The sequence below is a fragment of the Oryzias melastigma genome, linkage group LG16, assembly GCF_002922805.2.
Source record: "Oryzias melastigma strain HK-1 linkage group LG16, ASM292280v2, whole genome shotgun sequence".
NCBI classification, from domain to species: domain Eukaryota; kingdom Metazoa; phylum Chordata; class Actinopteri; order Beloniformes; family Adrianichthyidae; genus Oryzias; species Oryzias melastigma.
Window position 1 is genome coordinate 8,418,724 of NC_050527.1, and position 16,233 is coordinate 8,434,956.

General features: G+C 37.7%; 2 protein-coding genes across 3 annotated transcripts; both read left to right on the forward strand.

The window, feature by feature from the left end:
- Positions 1-219: 219 nt before the first annotated feature.
- si:dkey-92i15.4 lies at positions 220-8,461 on the forward strand. Of its 2 annotated transcripts, none has more exons than XM_024268194.2 (7): positions 220-1,154; positions 2,629-4,874; positions 4,953-5,148; positions 6,085-6,183; positions 6,268-6,514; positions 6,594-6,710; positions 7,858-8,461. In XM_024268194.2, exons 2-7 carry the CDS (start codon positions 2,842-2,844, stop codon positions 8,019-8,021), a joined length of 2,856 nt encoding a protein of 951 aa, XP_024123962.1. In that variant the 5' UTR covers positions 220-1,154; positions 2,629-2,841; the 3' UTR covers positions 8,022-8,461. The 2 variants fall into 2 exon arrangements, with proteins under 2 accessions (XP_024123962.1, XP_024123960.1); XM_024268192.2 differs by lacking the exon at positions 220-1,154 and adding an exon at positions 1,587-1,785.
- Positions 8,462-10,372: 1,911 nt separating this feature from the next.
- On the forward strand, positions 10,373-16,220 carry aqp10a (aquaporin 10a). Its single transcript, XM_024268021.2, has 6 exons — positions 10,373-10,641; positions 11,137-11,263; positions 13,004-13,141; positions 13,480-13,598; positions 13,702-13,919; positions 14,340-16,220. Exons 1-6 carry the CDS (start codon positions 10,558-10,560, stop codon positions 14,548-14,550), a joined length of 897 nt encoding a protein of 298 aa, XP_024123789.1. The 5' UTR covers positions 10,373-10,557; the 3' UTR covers positions 14,551-16,220.
- The last annotated feature ends 13 nt before the right edge of the window (positions 16,221-16,233 follow it).

Genomic DNA, 16,233 nt, shown 5'->3' on the forward strand with positions numbered 1-16,233 from the left:
TTAACTGTAGTGTTTGATTATGTTTGTTATTTTGTATTTCAAAAGTGTTCAGTGTGTTTGCACCTAAAGCCAGGATTTTACTGTTACTTTTCTCTTATAAGTCTTTAATTTCCAAAACCCATTTAAAAAAATCCGTAATTTAGGAATTTAGGCTATTTTTTTATTCTATTTATTAAAAAAATAAATAAAAAGGCCTTGCATTTGTTTTTTTTTTCCTCTAGGAAAAATTAAGATAAAACAAAACTTTAAAGAATGGTTCCATTTCTTTGAAGACGTTTACCTCCAAAGAAAACACAAATAACAGCAACATATCCTTGATAAGAACTTGATTTACTCCGATTTAAACTTGATTCTCTTGTGGGTAAATCTGACATACAGTTTACTTTATTGCTAACAAAGAATGTAATCGTCAGAAGCCACGTGTCTTCCTTTGTACTGTAACATTTACTGGATCCTGCTGCTATTTCTAGAGTAATCTAGAAGAAACCAATTTGACAATGTGGTATGGAGAAACAGGCCCATTTGTTTTGGTAATCAGTTCTTGGCTGACATTCAAGAGTGTTGCACCATGAATGCCCACACACTCCCTGTTTCTCTTTTGGCTTCCTGTGCCACCTGCTGCTGGCGGTACTTTAGAGCAGGGCATCTAAGGTGACAGAAAAGAAAAGAAACCATATCTGTAGTAAATGTTACAATAGTCAGATAAAGCATAGATGTATGAATAGATGCATGTCTTATTATGTCCTACACCCTGAAGAATTTATTTAAAGCAGCGATCTGCCTCTGAGAGCCGGGCCAGTATTTGCATTTCCTGCAGAGACAGTAAGTGTCGTTCTTTAGTCAGGGACAAGAGTGGGTGTCATTTTTGAACCCCTACTGAGAGATTCCAGCTGGGCAGTCTTTGACCTACAAGTTCTTTGTGTGTGAGGCTAATTCTCCATTTTTTTTAAAATCACAATTGATTTTTTTTTGGTCAGAGTTCCTTGTATTAAGCTCCTTTCAAGCGTGTCACAGATAAATAGATACAATGAATGCAGTGCAGCAGCAACAGATACAACCACAACTTCCTCCATCTCAACAAAAGACAGAACAGGCTGCAGGTGCACCAAGAAGAACAACCGTAAGAAGAGAAATATCACGCTAAAACCCAAACTGTGAGTATTTCTGCTTTTCTTTGCTCTGGCGGAACTTCTCTCTGCTCACTTACAAGATCCATTTTCACACAGTGCTTCTTTTGTGTGGAAAAACCTCAATGAGGCCCCCTTACATAATGATAATAATACGTCTGGCTCCTTGTCCTCTCGAGTCCCCATTAATAGTGTTGTGTTGTTGTGCATTCTGCCAAAAATGTGACCACTCGGTGCCTTCATTCGAGCTCCATCTCCTGAGCCTTGAGCGAGGAAGTGCTGGTGTCATGTGTTACAGAATGAAAGTGTTCAAAAAAGGTGTGGGGTGTGTTGTAAAGTGTAAGAACGTACGTGGGAGTACGTGTGGACTGTCAGTCAGTCTGGTGTTTCATGGTCAATACATTCAAGTGTTGTCAGGAATGCCATCCTGCGAGGGCTGGAAAACAACAATGGCAAGAGGAGGNNAAAAAAAAAAAAAAAAAAACGCAGAAGGATAAACCAGTGTAGCAGGTTTGCGTCACTGTAAGCAACCCATCATGCAAAGCTGATGGAAAGAGAAGAAGACAGAGAGGAGCCAAGAGCTGGTGTCATTTCTGAGCTGACTGGAAGTAGGACCAACGTGATGGCTTAGGACACCAACAATGTTCACTCGGATAAGGTAGGAGGCACATCACCGACGTGTGAGCGAATGTGGTCATTTGTTTGTTCTCTTTTTAATGGGAGCATAAAAGGTTGCCCAGGTTACGCAGATGGGAGGCTTTGTGCGCCAGCTAACAGGTGTTTCTGTAAGCTGACACTTGGACTCACCTCACTGGAAAGCACCAGCAGAGGCTGACTCTAATGTTGCTGACTGTAAAAAGATTTCACTTTATAAGGTTAAAGCCAGTAAACTTGATTCTTTCTTGATCAGAAGTCGTACAAATGGCTGAATCCACACTTACACCTCCCTGGTGGCTCTTTGAACACTGTTTTATGCAAGACAAAGCAGCTTTGTCATCATCTCTGATCGTTTTACCAAAGTGCATTGATGCTTCGTTTTATTGGGCTGACATGCAGAACACAGATACTCATGGTGGTGATTTGACGCATTGTTTCCTTTGGAGCGGATTGTTGCCGGGTACGTTTTTCCAGTTTGTGCCTAGGACTTAGCTGACTGCTACTCTTGAGTATGTTGCTTGTGTAAACAGAAGTTATGATATGTGTTCTAACCAGAGGTTTGCTCTGTGCGTCAGCATGAGAACATCATTGAAAAAAGTTGCGAAAGAGCATAGCATCCATTTCCGAGTACACATTGTATGTACTATACTGTTTTAAGTTATTTTCTGTTGAATTTCCTTGTAGTTTAAATTTTTGTTTTTATTCCACATTGTACATTTTTTGAGTTTCTTGACACAGAGTGATGTTTTCTGACCATGCTGAGTAGCCAGAGTGACCACATTCCAAATAAATTTCAGCCCAACCTTTGCTAATAATAGAGTATTTGACATTTTTCTGTTTGCAGAGGCAGTTGGAGATGTTCTCTCACCCTAAGCAGAGGACCTGGACATTCCTGAGGTCAAGAAACCAAGGATAGCAGAGGATCTTTCACGCTGAGACTTCAAAGCAGAGAATAAAAGAAGAATACCCCAGTTTTGAAGGGGAATCACACTAAAGGACTATAAAAGGACAGCTGGGGTTAGTTAATAATCTTTTATTTTTCTGCAACTTTCGGACAATGGATTATTCCACAATCTCGACTTCTGCAAGCAGTTATGGCAAGCAGGGGTCAGGTGACCTGCTTCGCTCTTCATCTAATCTCACTCGCCGACCTGGTTTCAGGAGAAAGGAAACTTTTGAAAATGTGGTTCGAGAGAAATCTCAGAGACAAGCTGGGATCAACGGTACGCCCAAAAAAGAGGACACAGACACTGGATATCAAGCCCTAACTAGAACAAGCTCCTCTAAAAATCGGGAGGCGGACGTAGGCTATCAAAAGCCAACAGCCTTCTACCAGAACAGCACAAGCAGAGTAAGAACCTACAAGACTGGCACTGACGACAAAGAAAATCCTGAATTTGAAAGTCAGGGTCGGACAGAATGGCGGGGTTGGAGTATGGACAGGAAAACAGGGGCAGATGTATCGACATCCTCAGCAAAAAGAGAACTTGACCTCAACAAACATTACGACAGGTTGAGGGAAAGGACAACAGCTGAGACCAGCTTGATTAACAGGGTTAAGTCATTTCCAAAGAGCTTTAAACCAGGAACCTATCAAGACACGAGTTCTGGGAATCACACAAGTCCGATTTTATATAAGCCTGATTGGAGTCGCTCTCTGCCCTTCAGAAAAAAGTCTGATTCTGGGCCTTCTGACATCCCAGAAGGAGGTCAAAGTATACAAGAGCGGATAGACAAACTCTTTAGTTCAGCTGGGGAGAAGTCAGCGTGGGGGACCTTTCCTAGGCGGTTCTCTACCGTGGAGGGCAAAACTTCAGTACAAAGAAGAGCCTCATTCATTTGTTCTCAAAAGGGCACAGATTCTTCAGATGCTGAGACCTCACATTGTTTTGGCACAAAGTCCCTGGACAGAGCCAGGAGCAGACACACAATAGCAAACCAGATCAGATCTGACAGAGCTGCAGGAGGAGTTTCTGCAGTTACATGTCCCAGCACAGAGAACAGACTGTACGAGAATGAGGAAAACAGTCCGGTAAATGCCATGTTGGGTGAAAGATTTGGTAAACCACAAGAACAAGAGGAAGCAAAGGGCCAAACTTTGCTGAATGCTGCTCACGATCAAGATGATTTTCCCTCAAACATAAAGAGAAAGAAAGCAGAAGATGGGAAGAAGGGTTCAGAAGGGCTGACGGTTCCCTCTTCAGCCAGCGTGAAAAACAAAATCAAGCAGTTTGAGGCTCTGGCACAGAAAGCAGTAAGTCAAATCCCATTTCCCAGATGGACTTCTTTAAATTTAAAGCAGGATAAAGGGTCGGATGGAATAAAGAAGAGCAAGTCGGCGAAAGATATCGCCGGTCAAAGAGAGGTGCGGCTGAAAGAGATGACAAATGGAGTCAAAGCATCAGCAGTAGTGGAGAAGAGACTGTCAGAGAGGTCTCTATCTGTGGATGAGGGTGGACAAAAAATGATGAGCAGGGAGGTGGAACGACATAATCTGATAGAAAACAAAAACAAGCCTTTTGATGACTTTGATGCATATAAAAAACGAGATAAAACGGAGGAGAACTGCAGGAAATCTGGGGAAGATCAACCTGATTTCTTCAAGGAGTCAAACCCGCAGGAGTCAATCCATGTGCAGCCGAAGAAGTTACCTTCAGCAGTTGGCGAGGACAAATCTCAAACAAACTTCCTCAACAGCACACCTTTAAACCAAACAGTAAAAGCCTCTCCCACTGCAAGTAAAAACAAAAGTACGTCTGTCTTCACACAAACACCCAAAGCTTCGGATCGAGACTGTCCACCTGGCCCTTTGCCTCCTACCACCTCCTCCAAAAGCAGCCTCACTGACCCCCTCCCTGTGCATGTGAAAACGCCCAGCATGGGCAGGAAGCACATGCAGGACCTCACTGCTTGGGTAGCTGGCTTGCGTCCAGGATACAAGTGCTGGAATGATGACGGAAGCGTTTTTGACGATGATGACCAAAGCACACAGAGAGATGACGACTCCAACTATGACTCTGACTCGGGGGGGTCCTCGGTGACCATCACCAGCAACATGAGCCTATCAGATCGCCCCAGCTTCAGTGTCAGGTGGGTGAGATCTGTATCCAATAATGTCATTATTTATGTAATTATTTAGAAAAACTGATTTTCTTCTCTTTGTGACAGCCTTTCAGAATTGTGCAGCTTTGCGGGTCCTGACTTTGAAACAGACGATGAGGAGGATGACTGGGAGTCGGTGAGCCGCCGGTCGGCCTCAGTCTGCTCAGACATGTCCGTCTTCTCCTGTGTGTCCACGCTGGCCACGGAAGAGCTCGACAGACTGCTTGAGGACGTCAGGACGGTGGAGGACGACAACATAAAGGTACGGCAACAATCAGCCTTTACTATTATTTATAACTGTCAATGTCATACTGGATGGAAATAAAAGATCTGGACACATTTTTGGCTGTAATTGCAGCCATTTTTTGTTTTTGGGATTCATTTTGGTACAAATCTATAATCAGAAAATAAGTAAAATAACTGATGCTGTTACTTCAGCTCCTTAGATTTATGTGACATGTTTGCAATCTGCAAGAAATTAGGATTTGTGTAAACTCTAAACAGAAAAATTGGGCAGTTTTTATCAAACATAGTTAAGTTATGTCCTCCATCATGAGAAAAATAATGAAAGGATATGTTTTAAACACAGAAAACACGACTTTCATTCTAGATTCATGGCTTTCTGGTGCAACTTTAGCAGAATTTCCTATTGTGGGTTAATAAGGTGAATCTTAACCTAGATTTAAATCTCAATTTCCTGTAAGAAAGTTCCAATAGAACAATTTTAAAGAAAAATATGGCAAAGTCAAGTCAGAAAAAAAAAAAGAGTAGATATGCTTTAAAATAAAACATTGTTAAGTGGAAAGATGTTGATAACACAAAGGGAAGCTGATAATCCCTCATTTTAATGTGAAATAATATAAACAAGTTGCAGAAACCAGAACATTCTCCAGGTCTGAGTCAATTTCACACAAGCAAAGAATAAAATTAGGAAAAAAATCCCATGACAATTATTTCTGTAAATTACAACACAACAAGGTTAAAGAAAGTGAAACAAATTAACTGGTTTGACATCAAGTAGAGATTTTGAAACACATTTGTGAAGATTAAACAGCTCAGAAATATTCTCCTGGTGTCCTATTTGATTCTAAAAAACAATGAAGAATTTTGTTTCATTTTTTGGAAAAAAGTTCTATGCAAAAGTGCAAAAACTTGGCTTCAACTGCATAACTGAATATTTTCGTTGTTGTTTTTGCAGGATTATGAGGACGTGCAGGTGGTGGTCCTCCATAAGGAGGTTGGAGTGGGACTAGGCTTCAGTCTTGCTGGTGGTGTGGACCAAAACAAGCCAGTTACTGTGAGAAAACCTGAATCTTTCCGTCATTTTTACGATTTATTAGCCAACAGTTTGGGCATCTTTTCAACTATCTTTGTCTTTCAGGTTCACAAAGTGTTTCCCTCGGGTGTCGCAGCTCAGCAGGGCTCGATAACGGAAGGAGACATGGTTTTGTCCATTAACGGGTCCTCGTTTCGACAAAGTACCCACAGAGAGGCCCTCGATGTCCTCAAGAAGGCTAAATCCCGGAGCATGGGAGTTGTTGTGCTAAGGAGGGACGACGTCAGTGTTGCTGCAACAATTGTTGCTCCAGAAGTTAATGAAGATGCGATGCAAGCTCAGCATGAGACAGGTGAGGTACTCCACATATGTCATCACATCCCACCGTTATCCTAAAGCAAAACGTGACGACCATGTGCGTCTCTCCACAGCTCAGAACGTATGTGTGCAGCTGCAGAAGAACAGCCGGCATCTGGGCTTCAGCCTGCACGGGGGGGTGGGCTCCAGCGAGGGGAACGTGCCTCTCACTGTCAAGAAGATCTTTCATGGTAAAGAAATGCTCAAAACTCTATTTCTATTCTGCAGTTGTTATGGCAACAGTGTTTTGCAAAATCACAGTCAGGTAACCACAAATTTGCATCGTTACCCAATGTGGAAATGGCCAATTATTATTATAAGTTCAGCGAGGGTTACTAGAGGAAGAAGAACAAAGGAACTGTGGAAATCAGTATATATAACAAAACATAAACCTTATAACAATTGTTGCTTTTATTCATTAATCAGTCTGAAAAATGTGTAATACTTCATATGTCAGAAAAAAAGCACAAAGTACCATAAATAAAACACAAGAAAAAACATCAAACTGAAATCAAAACAAATGAAGATATTTAACTAAATTAACGAAAAGAAAATATCATTGATGCCACAGTTGTGCTAGAACTGTGTGAAAAATGTTCGATATTGTAAAAAGGTAAACCAAAAATATAAGAAAAAAAACATCAAAAGTAATATAGATATATGCTGTCCAGAGTGAGCATACAGCAGTAAACGGGACAGGCTCCAGCATCCCCATGACCCCTGAAGGGATAAAGCTCGTTAGGAAAATGAATGGATGGATAAAATACATAAAAAATAATTTAAAAGATAAATAAGTGGCATAAAAAGCTTTAAAAAATTAAGAATTATTCAAATGTGGGGGAACATAAACTTCAACTGAAACTATTATAAGGTCTAAAAAAAACCCACCCCATTTCATTCATTTAGAGCTATTTTAAACTTTAAAACTTGTGATTTAAGATCTCTACAAAAGCAGAGGCTCTCCAGTCGTCACAGACAAAATCATAACAATAAAATGCTCTTTTACTTCAAATGTTGATAACACGACATCTGAGGAGAGGAAACGCCTGAGGGTTTTGGAAGACAAAGTAGATCTGATAGGTAGGCAGGACAAAGACCATGAAGACAATTTAAAAACTAATTATTTAAATTTTTCCTGAAGTTGATGCATTTCTGATAAAGTTATCAACAAGCTAGTGTTTAGCCACTGATCAGTGTTAAGTTTAATTTTATGTTTGAAAAAATTCAATCATGAAGAAGATAAACTTTCTACTTGCATCTTTTGAACAACAAGTCAAACAAACTGTTTTCTAATGTTTTGAGACATGCACTAATTTTTTTGCATTTCTGTTCTATCAGGAGGTCCTGTTGACAAGGTGTTTCCCGGTGATGAAGTCCTAGAAATCGACGGCATGAGCATGGTGGCGATGAGATGCCTGGAGGCCTGGAATTTCATCAAGAAACTTCCTCAAGGGTCTGTGGAGGTGGTGCTGCGTCGCCCACTGAAGCTTCAGGAAACCTGAGGCCCCCTCGAGAACGTTAGCATCAGGAGCAATAAGCTAGAAAACTACATATGCACAGTATCACCGCCTGCAGAGTGAAGGAACCTTAAAATGAAGGGAGCTGTCAAAGCATTGTGCCATTAAAAACAACAACTGTGTACAAAGAAGACGGAAAAAACATTTTCCATGAATTTAAAGTCTGTGAACTTTTCCTCACTTTCCTTTGGAAAGTGTTACATCTACCTCAAGACCAGGAGAGTCTCCGTCCTAGCCACAACTTAAGAGCCTGATGATATAAGTCAACTAAATTAAACCTTTTGTGAGTTAAAACTACTTTTGGCGCTTGTATAAAAATGCACTAAATTATTGTACATAGCTGTAAATTTGTGTGTGTTGTATTTTATTTTTTGTCAGTTCTCACTTCTGGATACATTTGTAATAAGTGCTAACCGATTCATAAATGACATTATTGTCTTTTTTGCTATCAAAGCTAAAATTCTTGCTTTGTCCAAGACAATTGTTTAACCTCACCAATATTCAAGTTAACCCTCTACACGTGTACTCACAGGACCCCATTTAAGCAGAAATAACTACTGTGGTAATCTAAGCCAAAATGTGATGTCCACACATGTGGGCGCCATGTATTAACCCGACTATTGATGCAAATATGAAATAACCCTTTCAGCTCCAAACTTACCTGAATGTAGCATCTAAATGAAAACAGAAAAATTATATAGTTGGAGATAAATTCAGGCGTCAATGGGTCAAGAGGTTAAAAGCAATTTTTAAAAATCATACAAACATTTACAGAAGAGTTCTAGAAAAATAAATATATTTTTTTATGTGCATCTTTTTACTGTTTCTGTGCTGCAGCCCAGTGCTTTACTTACAGTAGTTGCTTAATTTTGCATGCAGGCAAACTGAGCTTTTTCAATGCAAACTTTGTCACTTTGATAAATCCTCTTCCTTTTAACCAGAATTCAAGCTTTTCTACACCGTGACTGAATGAAGATATTTGGCAGAATCTGACAGCAGCAGTTTGGAAGTAAAAATATTTGTTTTCCCAAATCTATTTAATTTTCTCTATAAAGCCTGATGTTATTGAAGTCAGTGCACTCAGAATCCTTATTATTTTACATTTTATAAAACACTTCATAAATAAATCCAGATTTAAACAAAAAAAAAAATCCTAAAATCTTCTTAATTTTAGTCTTCAATTTGATTTGGACAAACATATTTGATATATTTTTTTTAAGTTTTGGAAGCTACCTAGTCAGGTTAAAAAAACGTTTATATTAAAAAAAAGAGAGATTGCTTCATTGCTTAACATTGTTCTGCAAACAAACAAACAAAAATTTCAATTTTGTGCTTTTATAAATGAGCAAAGAAACAACTAAAACATGCATTTTAATTTAGATCAAATCAATAATGAACAATATTAACAAGATAAACAGCCTTAAGGGTCATTAAAGCAAACATTAAATCACTGAATCAATGGAAATATTTTACACAAAAGCTAGAAAATGTTCGAAAGATAAACAAAAACAATTACAACTTTTTACATTTCAATCTCAAGATTTACTGTCTCAAATCCCTTTGTGTGTTTGTGTCTAATCTAATCATCCTTTAGTACACCAATATTGCACACTTATGAATATTATCAGCTGTAACACACTTTCTTTACTTACTTCTGCATGGCAGCCTCTTTGGCTGACATAAGTGGCTGAGTCCAGAGGTTAGGGAAAAGGTTTCAGCGGCACCCAGATTCCTCGTGACAGGAAGTGCCACCGTCAGTCATAACAGCTAAATCACAAATTATATAATTTGTTTCTAATTACTTTTTCAAGTTTTCAAACGTGCAGTCAATGTTTGCTGGGTTTATTAAGTAGAAATCCATTGTGAAGGTTTTAAAATTACTCTGTACTGCAGACTGTTTGACAACTGCAATCTACATGTTTACTTTCACCATTATGGGAGAAAATGATTATCAATGACATTTCAAACAGGGCAAAAGCATTATGTAAAAGTAAATACAAGCTGATTGCTTTTACTACTCTGTGTCCCTCTTTGTGGAAAAAAATAGTTTCAGATTCAGTTTTCTGAAAAATGGCGCTAAAAGTGTTGCATGATCGATCAGGATGTCAAACATGATCAGCTCTCTTTCTAACTATTTAATAACTACATTATGAGCACAACTGAGCTATGTAAAAATACAAACACAATTTCACTTTTAATCTATAGCTTGGTTTCATAAGAGAAAGGTTGTAAAGTGTTGTGTATCTTATCAAGCTCAGTTCTGACTTTCAACAGGTTATTAGACAGTTTACAGCCTCTGCTTACTATAAGAAGCCTCTGAGAGCGGTGGCGGCGCTGTCTTCTTCATACCAGCCAGCCCCGAGGTGCACTCAATACAAACAATGAACATTTAGTCCAGAGGGAAGACGGGCCTTTGGGTTGGACAGGTGCACTGGTTTGCTTCTCCTTCTACACACAACCAGGAAAGCCCCCCAGACAGTCCAGAGTTGGGTGATTTGCAGGATTGGATTGATCTGCAGTCATGTTGAACGTCCGTATTCTAAGATGCAGGAGCGCTCTGATACGAGAGTGCATGGCTGAGTTCTTGGGAACCTTCACCTTGCTGGTGAGTTGAGAAGCTACATTTTTTTAAGTATATACCTAGAACTTTATTACATTTTTGTTTCTTTGCAATGCTTTATTTGGACACAATACTTTCTCTTCAGGTTTTGATTAAATCTTTGGAACCTGTTTAGAAACATTAAGGTCTGATTTTCTCATATTGATTATGAATATTAACCATTTGTGATTTTACTTACTTTTGTAATCAAATGTTGCGAAATTAAAAATATGAAGATCATTTTGAAAAACGTACTTTTTGACAATAAAAATAATAGAGTCTGCAAATTATTTAAGTATGCTTTTATTTTGAAATTCTGCTGCATTTGGTGATATCTAATTAATCGCTTTTCAAAGATGTTGCATTTTTGTCTCCTGCTTACAATATTATCAACAACTAGAAATGTGCTTTTACGTGTTTATTCTTATTTTAGTTTAAGTTTGTGACTTCTCTTCCTCTGTCTCACTTCACTGATCCACTCCCCTCCTGTCTGTTCTCCAGCTCTTCGGCTGCTCCGCTGCAGCACAGGTAAAAACCAGCAATGAGAAGAACGGCCAGTTTCTGTCGGTCAACATGGCCTTCTCTGTGGGGGTGATGTCGGCCATGTATCTCACCAAAGGCATCTCAGGTAAAAGCAAACAAACAAATCATCTCGATGGATTTCTCTTAATGTCTAATATTTTATGCAATTTTCCACTCTAGATGTGGATCAAAGAGATTACAGTCCAATAATAGATTAGCAAAAGAGTGGATGGTTATTTTATTGCATCCATTGAATGAGAAGTGAAATCTAGATTTATTGCACACACTCAATAAAAGGAGATTATCAATCGCTTTAAATATTATGCGCCAACTGATTTGCCGTTATCTCCTTGAAAGATGTGCCAGGACAACAACAAACACGCACAAACATCCAGATCTGGGTTTGATTATGACACCCGACTGCTTAACCCTAACCAAGAAATAATCCAAATCCTGAAATTTACTTTACAGTTTACCTCAAATGTTGCTTTTAAGGCAGTACACATAAAAACCAAGGAAGCTGCAATTGATGTGTTCAATTTAAATCTGAGTTATTTTAATGTGTCCAAATTAATTTAGATGTTATCAAATAAACTTTAACAAACCAAATGATTATGATGAAAGTTCTTATATATTATTTTATTTCTCTTAGTGCCTTCCATTCTATTTAAAATATAACAGTTTTTTATATCTTAGTAACTTTTACTCTTAAATGGCAGTTTTATTTACATTTTTTTTTTACTTTTTTTGTTTTTATTTTGGTCTTTCTTCTACTGTTCAGCAGTTGAGAGTTATCAATAGTGAGCTGCTGCTGCTGCTGCTGACCTCTTGTAAAAGAGATAATAATTCCTGCAGGTGTTTTATTTGGTTAGAAAAATATGTAATAAAATATAATAAAATATTTATTATATATAATAAAAAAAATGTGTTTGTGACTTTCCATGTTTCACATTGGCGCAGGGTGTTTCCTATTTTAGCAATTCATGGAAATCAAATTAGATTAGAAGTCATAACTTAATCAAAAAATACTTTTGGGATTGGAGTCATCAGTCTGTCAGTTCATGAAAAAGTCAAATTTAATTAGTTAACATTAGCAAAAATAAATAGATTGAAACACTGTTACTTAGGTTCCGGGATGATGCAAACAAGCAGCAAAAAAAAACTTTCCTGAGGAAGTCGACAATAAAGGTTTTTAAGGACCAAATGAAACGGTAACACAACACAACAATGTGTAATACAGAAAATAAAGTGTGAATGACAAAAAATCGTTATTATCTCTGTGGAAAATTACATATTTGACTTGAAAACAGAGACTTTTAAAATCAGAGATTCTCAAACTTTGACCCTAAATGATTTCACACAGAAGTTGTTCGCTAACAAATGATTAGTAGTAATAAAGAGTGTTACATAAGCTAATAGGTCAAGATAAACTTTTAACTTACTCAGATAAGTTTCCAAGAATTTCCTTTTCCATTGGGAGCTTCATTAGAAGAGATTATTAATCTCAGTTCATAAAGATATGTTCTTTCTTAGTAATGAACGGATCAAATTAACAAATTCCATTTATATAACATTTAGCATTCAACTTATTGGCATGAAGGTGAAACTGGGATGTCTTGATAAATAAATTACTGATTTGTTTCCAGATATATCTGACATGCAAAGTAAACCAATTTTTGCATCTGAAAACTCGATTTCTGTTAAATATATCCAAGGATCTGTTCCAGCATAAGGACCAAAATGTAGTAAAAAATGTTAAAATAGTTATTAAATACAGATTTGAGTTGTATATTTTATTTGGTGACAGAACCTATAATGTTCATATATATATTATATTTCTTCCTAGGGGCCCATCTCAACCCAGCAGTGTCTCTAAGTTTCTGCATCCTTGGAAAGGTTAAGTGGGGACGGCTGCTGCCCTACAGCTTCTTCCAAGTCCTGGGGGCTTACATGGCATCAGCTATGGTCTATCTGGTCTACTATGGTTCGTAATTTTAAGATTAAAATTATTTAATTTATACAAAAAAATCTGAAATGTAGTTCTGGCTATGAGCAAGGATAAACTATAAAAACGGTTTATGTTCAATCATGATTTTTTTTTTTTTTTTTACAGAATTATTTAACTCATACATAATACAATAATTTGGGGATTATTTTACCTTACTGTTGATTTAAAAGTTTAGAATTGGTCCAAAAAAGCTTAACAAAAAAAAACATTTGGATTTTTTTCCAAACTTATCTCAAGATTATATGTTGCTAAGAATGTCCATAAATCTTTTTTTTACTTTTGAATTTTACATTTTCCTGTCATCTCTGTTGCAGATGCGATAATGGAGTACAGTGGAGGAGAGTTGACTGTTTATGGTCAGAACGAGACGGCCTCCATATTTGCTACATATCCTAAAGAGTTTGTTACTGTTGGCAGGAGCTTCCTTGACCAAGTAAGGAACACTCAATGTGTTTCTTCTGTTGATTCTCCTTTTTACTTCTGAGGCCGTCTAACTAAACCCACGACTGAGTCTACTGATCCTACGTTCCATTTAGGTTGTGGGCACTGGACTCCTGTTGCTGTGCATCCTGTGTCTGGATGAGAAGCGGAACACTCCCGCTCCTCCTGATCTGATCCCTCCTATCGTCGCGGTGATTGTCCTGGGCATCTCCATGTCTTTGTCAGCCAACTGCGGAGGGGCCATAAATCCTGCTCGAGACCTGGGGCCACGGCTCTTCACGCTGACTGCAGGCTGGGGTACTGAGGTGTTCACGTAAGTCCCAACTTTACTCAGCAAAGAATTAATGTGCACCCAATGCACAGATACATTAAAGACTCACTCCAACAAAAAATGAGTTTCTGGTGTTTTTAATGAGTTCTTGTGGGATTTTCTCATGATGGAGGACATTAATGAAGAAAATTTAGCTTAAATTGTGTTTATTAGTATTCAAATTGTTGGGAATCAGGTGCAGACAAAAAAATTACCACTGTAAAAAGCCTTAAGTTGTGACATGAGCACAGCAACACTTTTAAAATAGATCAAAAGATGATTGGAGTGGGACTTTAAACTATTATTTATGGCTATTTATCAAAAAAAAAAAATAATTTGTCACATTTTTGCAACACTATTAGATCATCAAACAGAAGAAACAAACTTTTTTAATACGTGTTATTCTTCTTCCTCATTCCCCAGGTGTTATAACTACTGGTTCTGGGTGCCGATTGTGGCTCCGCTTCTTGGAGGCGTTTTGGGTTCCTTCATTTATTTGATCTTCATCCACTGGCAGCTGCCTGACGAAGAACCTCCGGAGAATCTCCTCACATTTTCAAGCATCTGCGACAAAACTAAACATGTGAACATCATAACTGAAAAAGGAAACGAGGTGAAGACAGCACAGTTTTGATTGCAGCGATGAACAGATTTCTAGTTAAAGACGACTAATTTCAGCCCTCAAAATCAACAAACACATAAAGGAATGTACTCTGGTTGGAAAATCGGACAAAATGAACATGTCTGAGAAAGCTGAACTGCAAAATGCCAAAAGTAGCCATTTTTTTAATTTAAATTAAGGTTAAAATATTTACATCTCTTGAAAGTTACAAGCTATGCTAATATTTGCTGCAAGTCACTTCACAATTAGAAGCTCGGAACTATAAATCAGTCAATTATAGCACGTTAAAATGTTAACCGCCACATTTTAATCACAAATACCTGCACACATGTGATATTTTGAATTAGTTCAGACGTATTTGCATGTTATAAATCAATCTTTCAGGCTACATTACTGTCTTACCCTGTAAAACAGGGGCATCTTAATGGGTTAAGCCCCGCCCATATTAAGGGAAGTTCTCCTCTAATTGACTTATATATACTTATATACTCATATTGACTTTTATAACACCCCCTAAACAAGCCGCTTTAAAAACGCTTACCATTTAGAGGTGAGATGTGCACAGAGACACAGAAAAGCAGGGTAAAAATTGTAAAAATAAATAAATAAATAAAATAAAAAATAGAAAAGTTGCAGAATTTTTGTTGTTTTGCAACTTCAGGTAAAGATGTTCCTCTATGGCTCCTGTTACACACTACTGAGAAGTCTGTGTCTCCAGTTTAACTAAATGTAGCACAGTATTAGAACAATGCATGTTAATCACAGTTTTCACTCACAGAATTATGCCTACACACTATTGTAAAAACTCACACTTGACACCTCTTTACAGAGGCCTTCTGCAGTTGAAACACTCACAAATTTAGGAGACAGTTATGCGGTTTATCCGACTATTTGGGACTCCTTCAAAGCAACAAAATCTTTAACAGTTCAGTTGTCTGGGAAAGTATAGTATCTCTGCCTTCTAGTATTTTGTATTTTGAGAACAAATGCAAACACAACATTTAAAGATCTGGATAAAAAAGGGGGTTTCTGTCTCTTTTCACCTTAACGTTGAGAAAACCAAACCTGGTGCATGCTGTAACGCCCCCTTTGGTCCAGTTAGCTCACAACAGTCTGAGATTTCATAACATTAAAACCAATATCCTTCATTTCAGTCATTTTAAAGGGGTAAAATGAAAATAAAAGGCTGCAAAGTTATTCTCAGAAACTTGTCAAACGTGTTTAATGACCTCCTAAAGTGAAGAACAATTGACATTTTTTTTACACTGCTGTACAATCACACTGTCAAATGAATGCATGTAAATACTGCTTTAGGGATTTGTACCTTGTGCCTCAGGATCATTTTGTTTTAACACCCTTTTGATGAACTGAATTGTAACAAACACAATCTTGCAATAATAAAAATATTTGCTCTTTGGATTGTCTCTGTGTAGCTCTGTAATGGATTCAGGACTGTGGCTAAAAGAGTTGATTTGTTTTTTACACTTTTAAGGATATGTGTTTTACTGTTTACTATATTTCTATTCTATTTTATGTTTTAGCAACAGTTGTTAATCCTTCATTTTTTAAGTGAGTTTTAAGTGTTATTTGAATTAAATGTCCAAAAATATTCAGCATATTTTAAAGTTATTAACAGAGCCTGCATGGATCCTGCAGGTTTGTTTTAAATTTGGGGTGTAGTGACCAGCAGAGGGC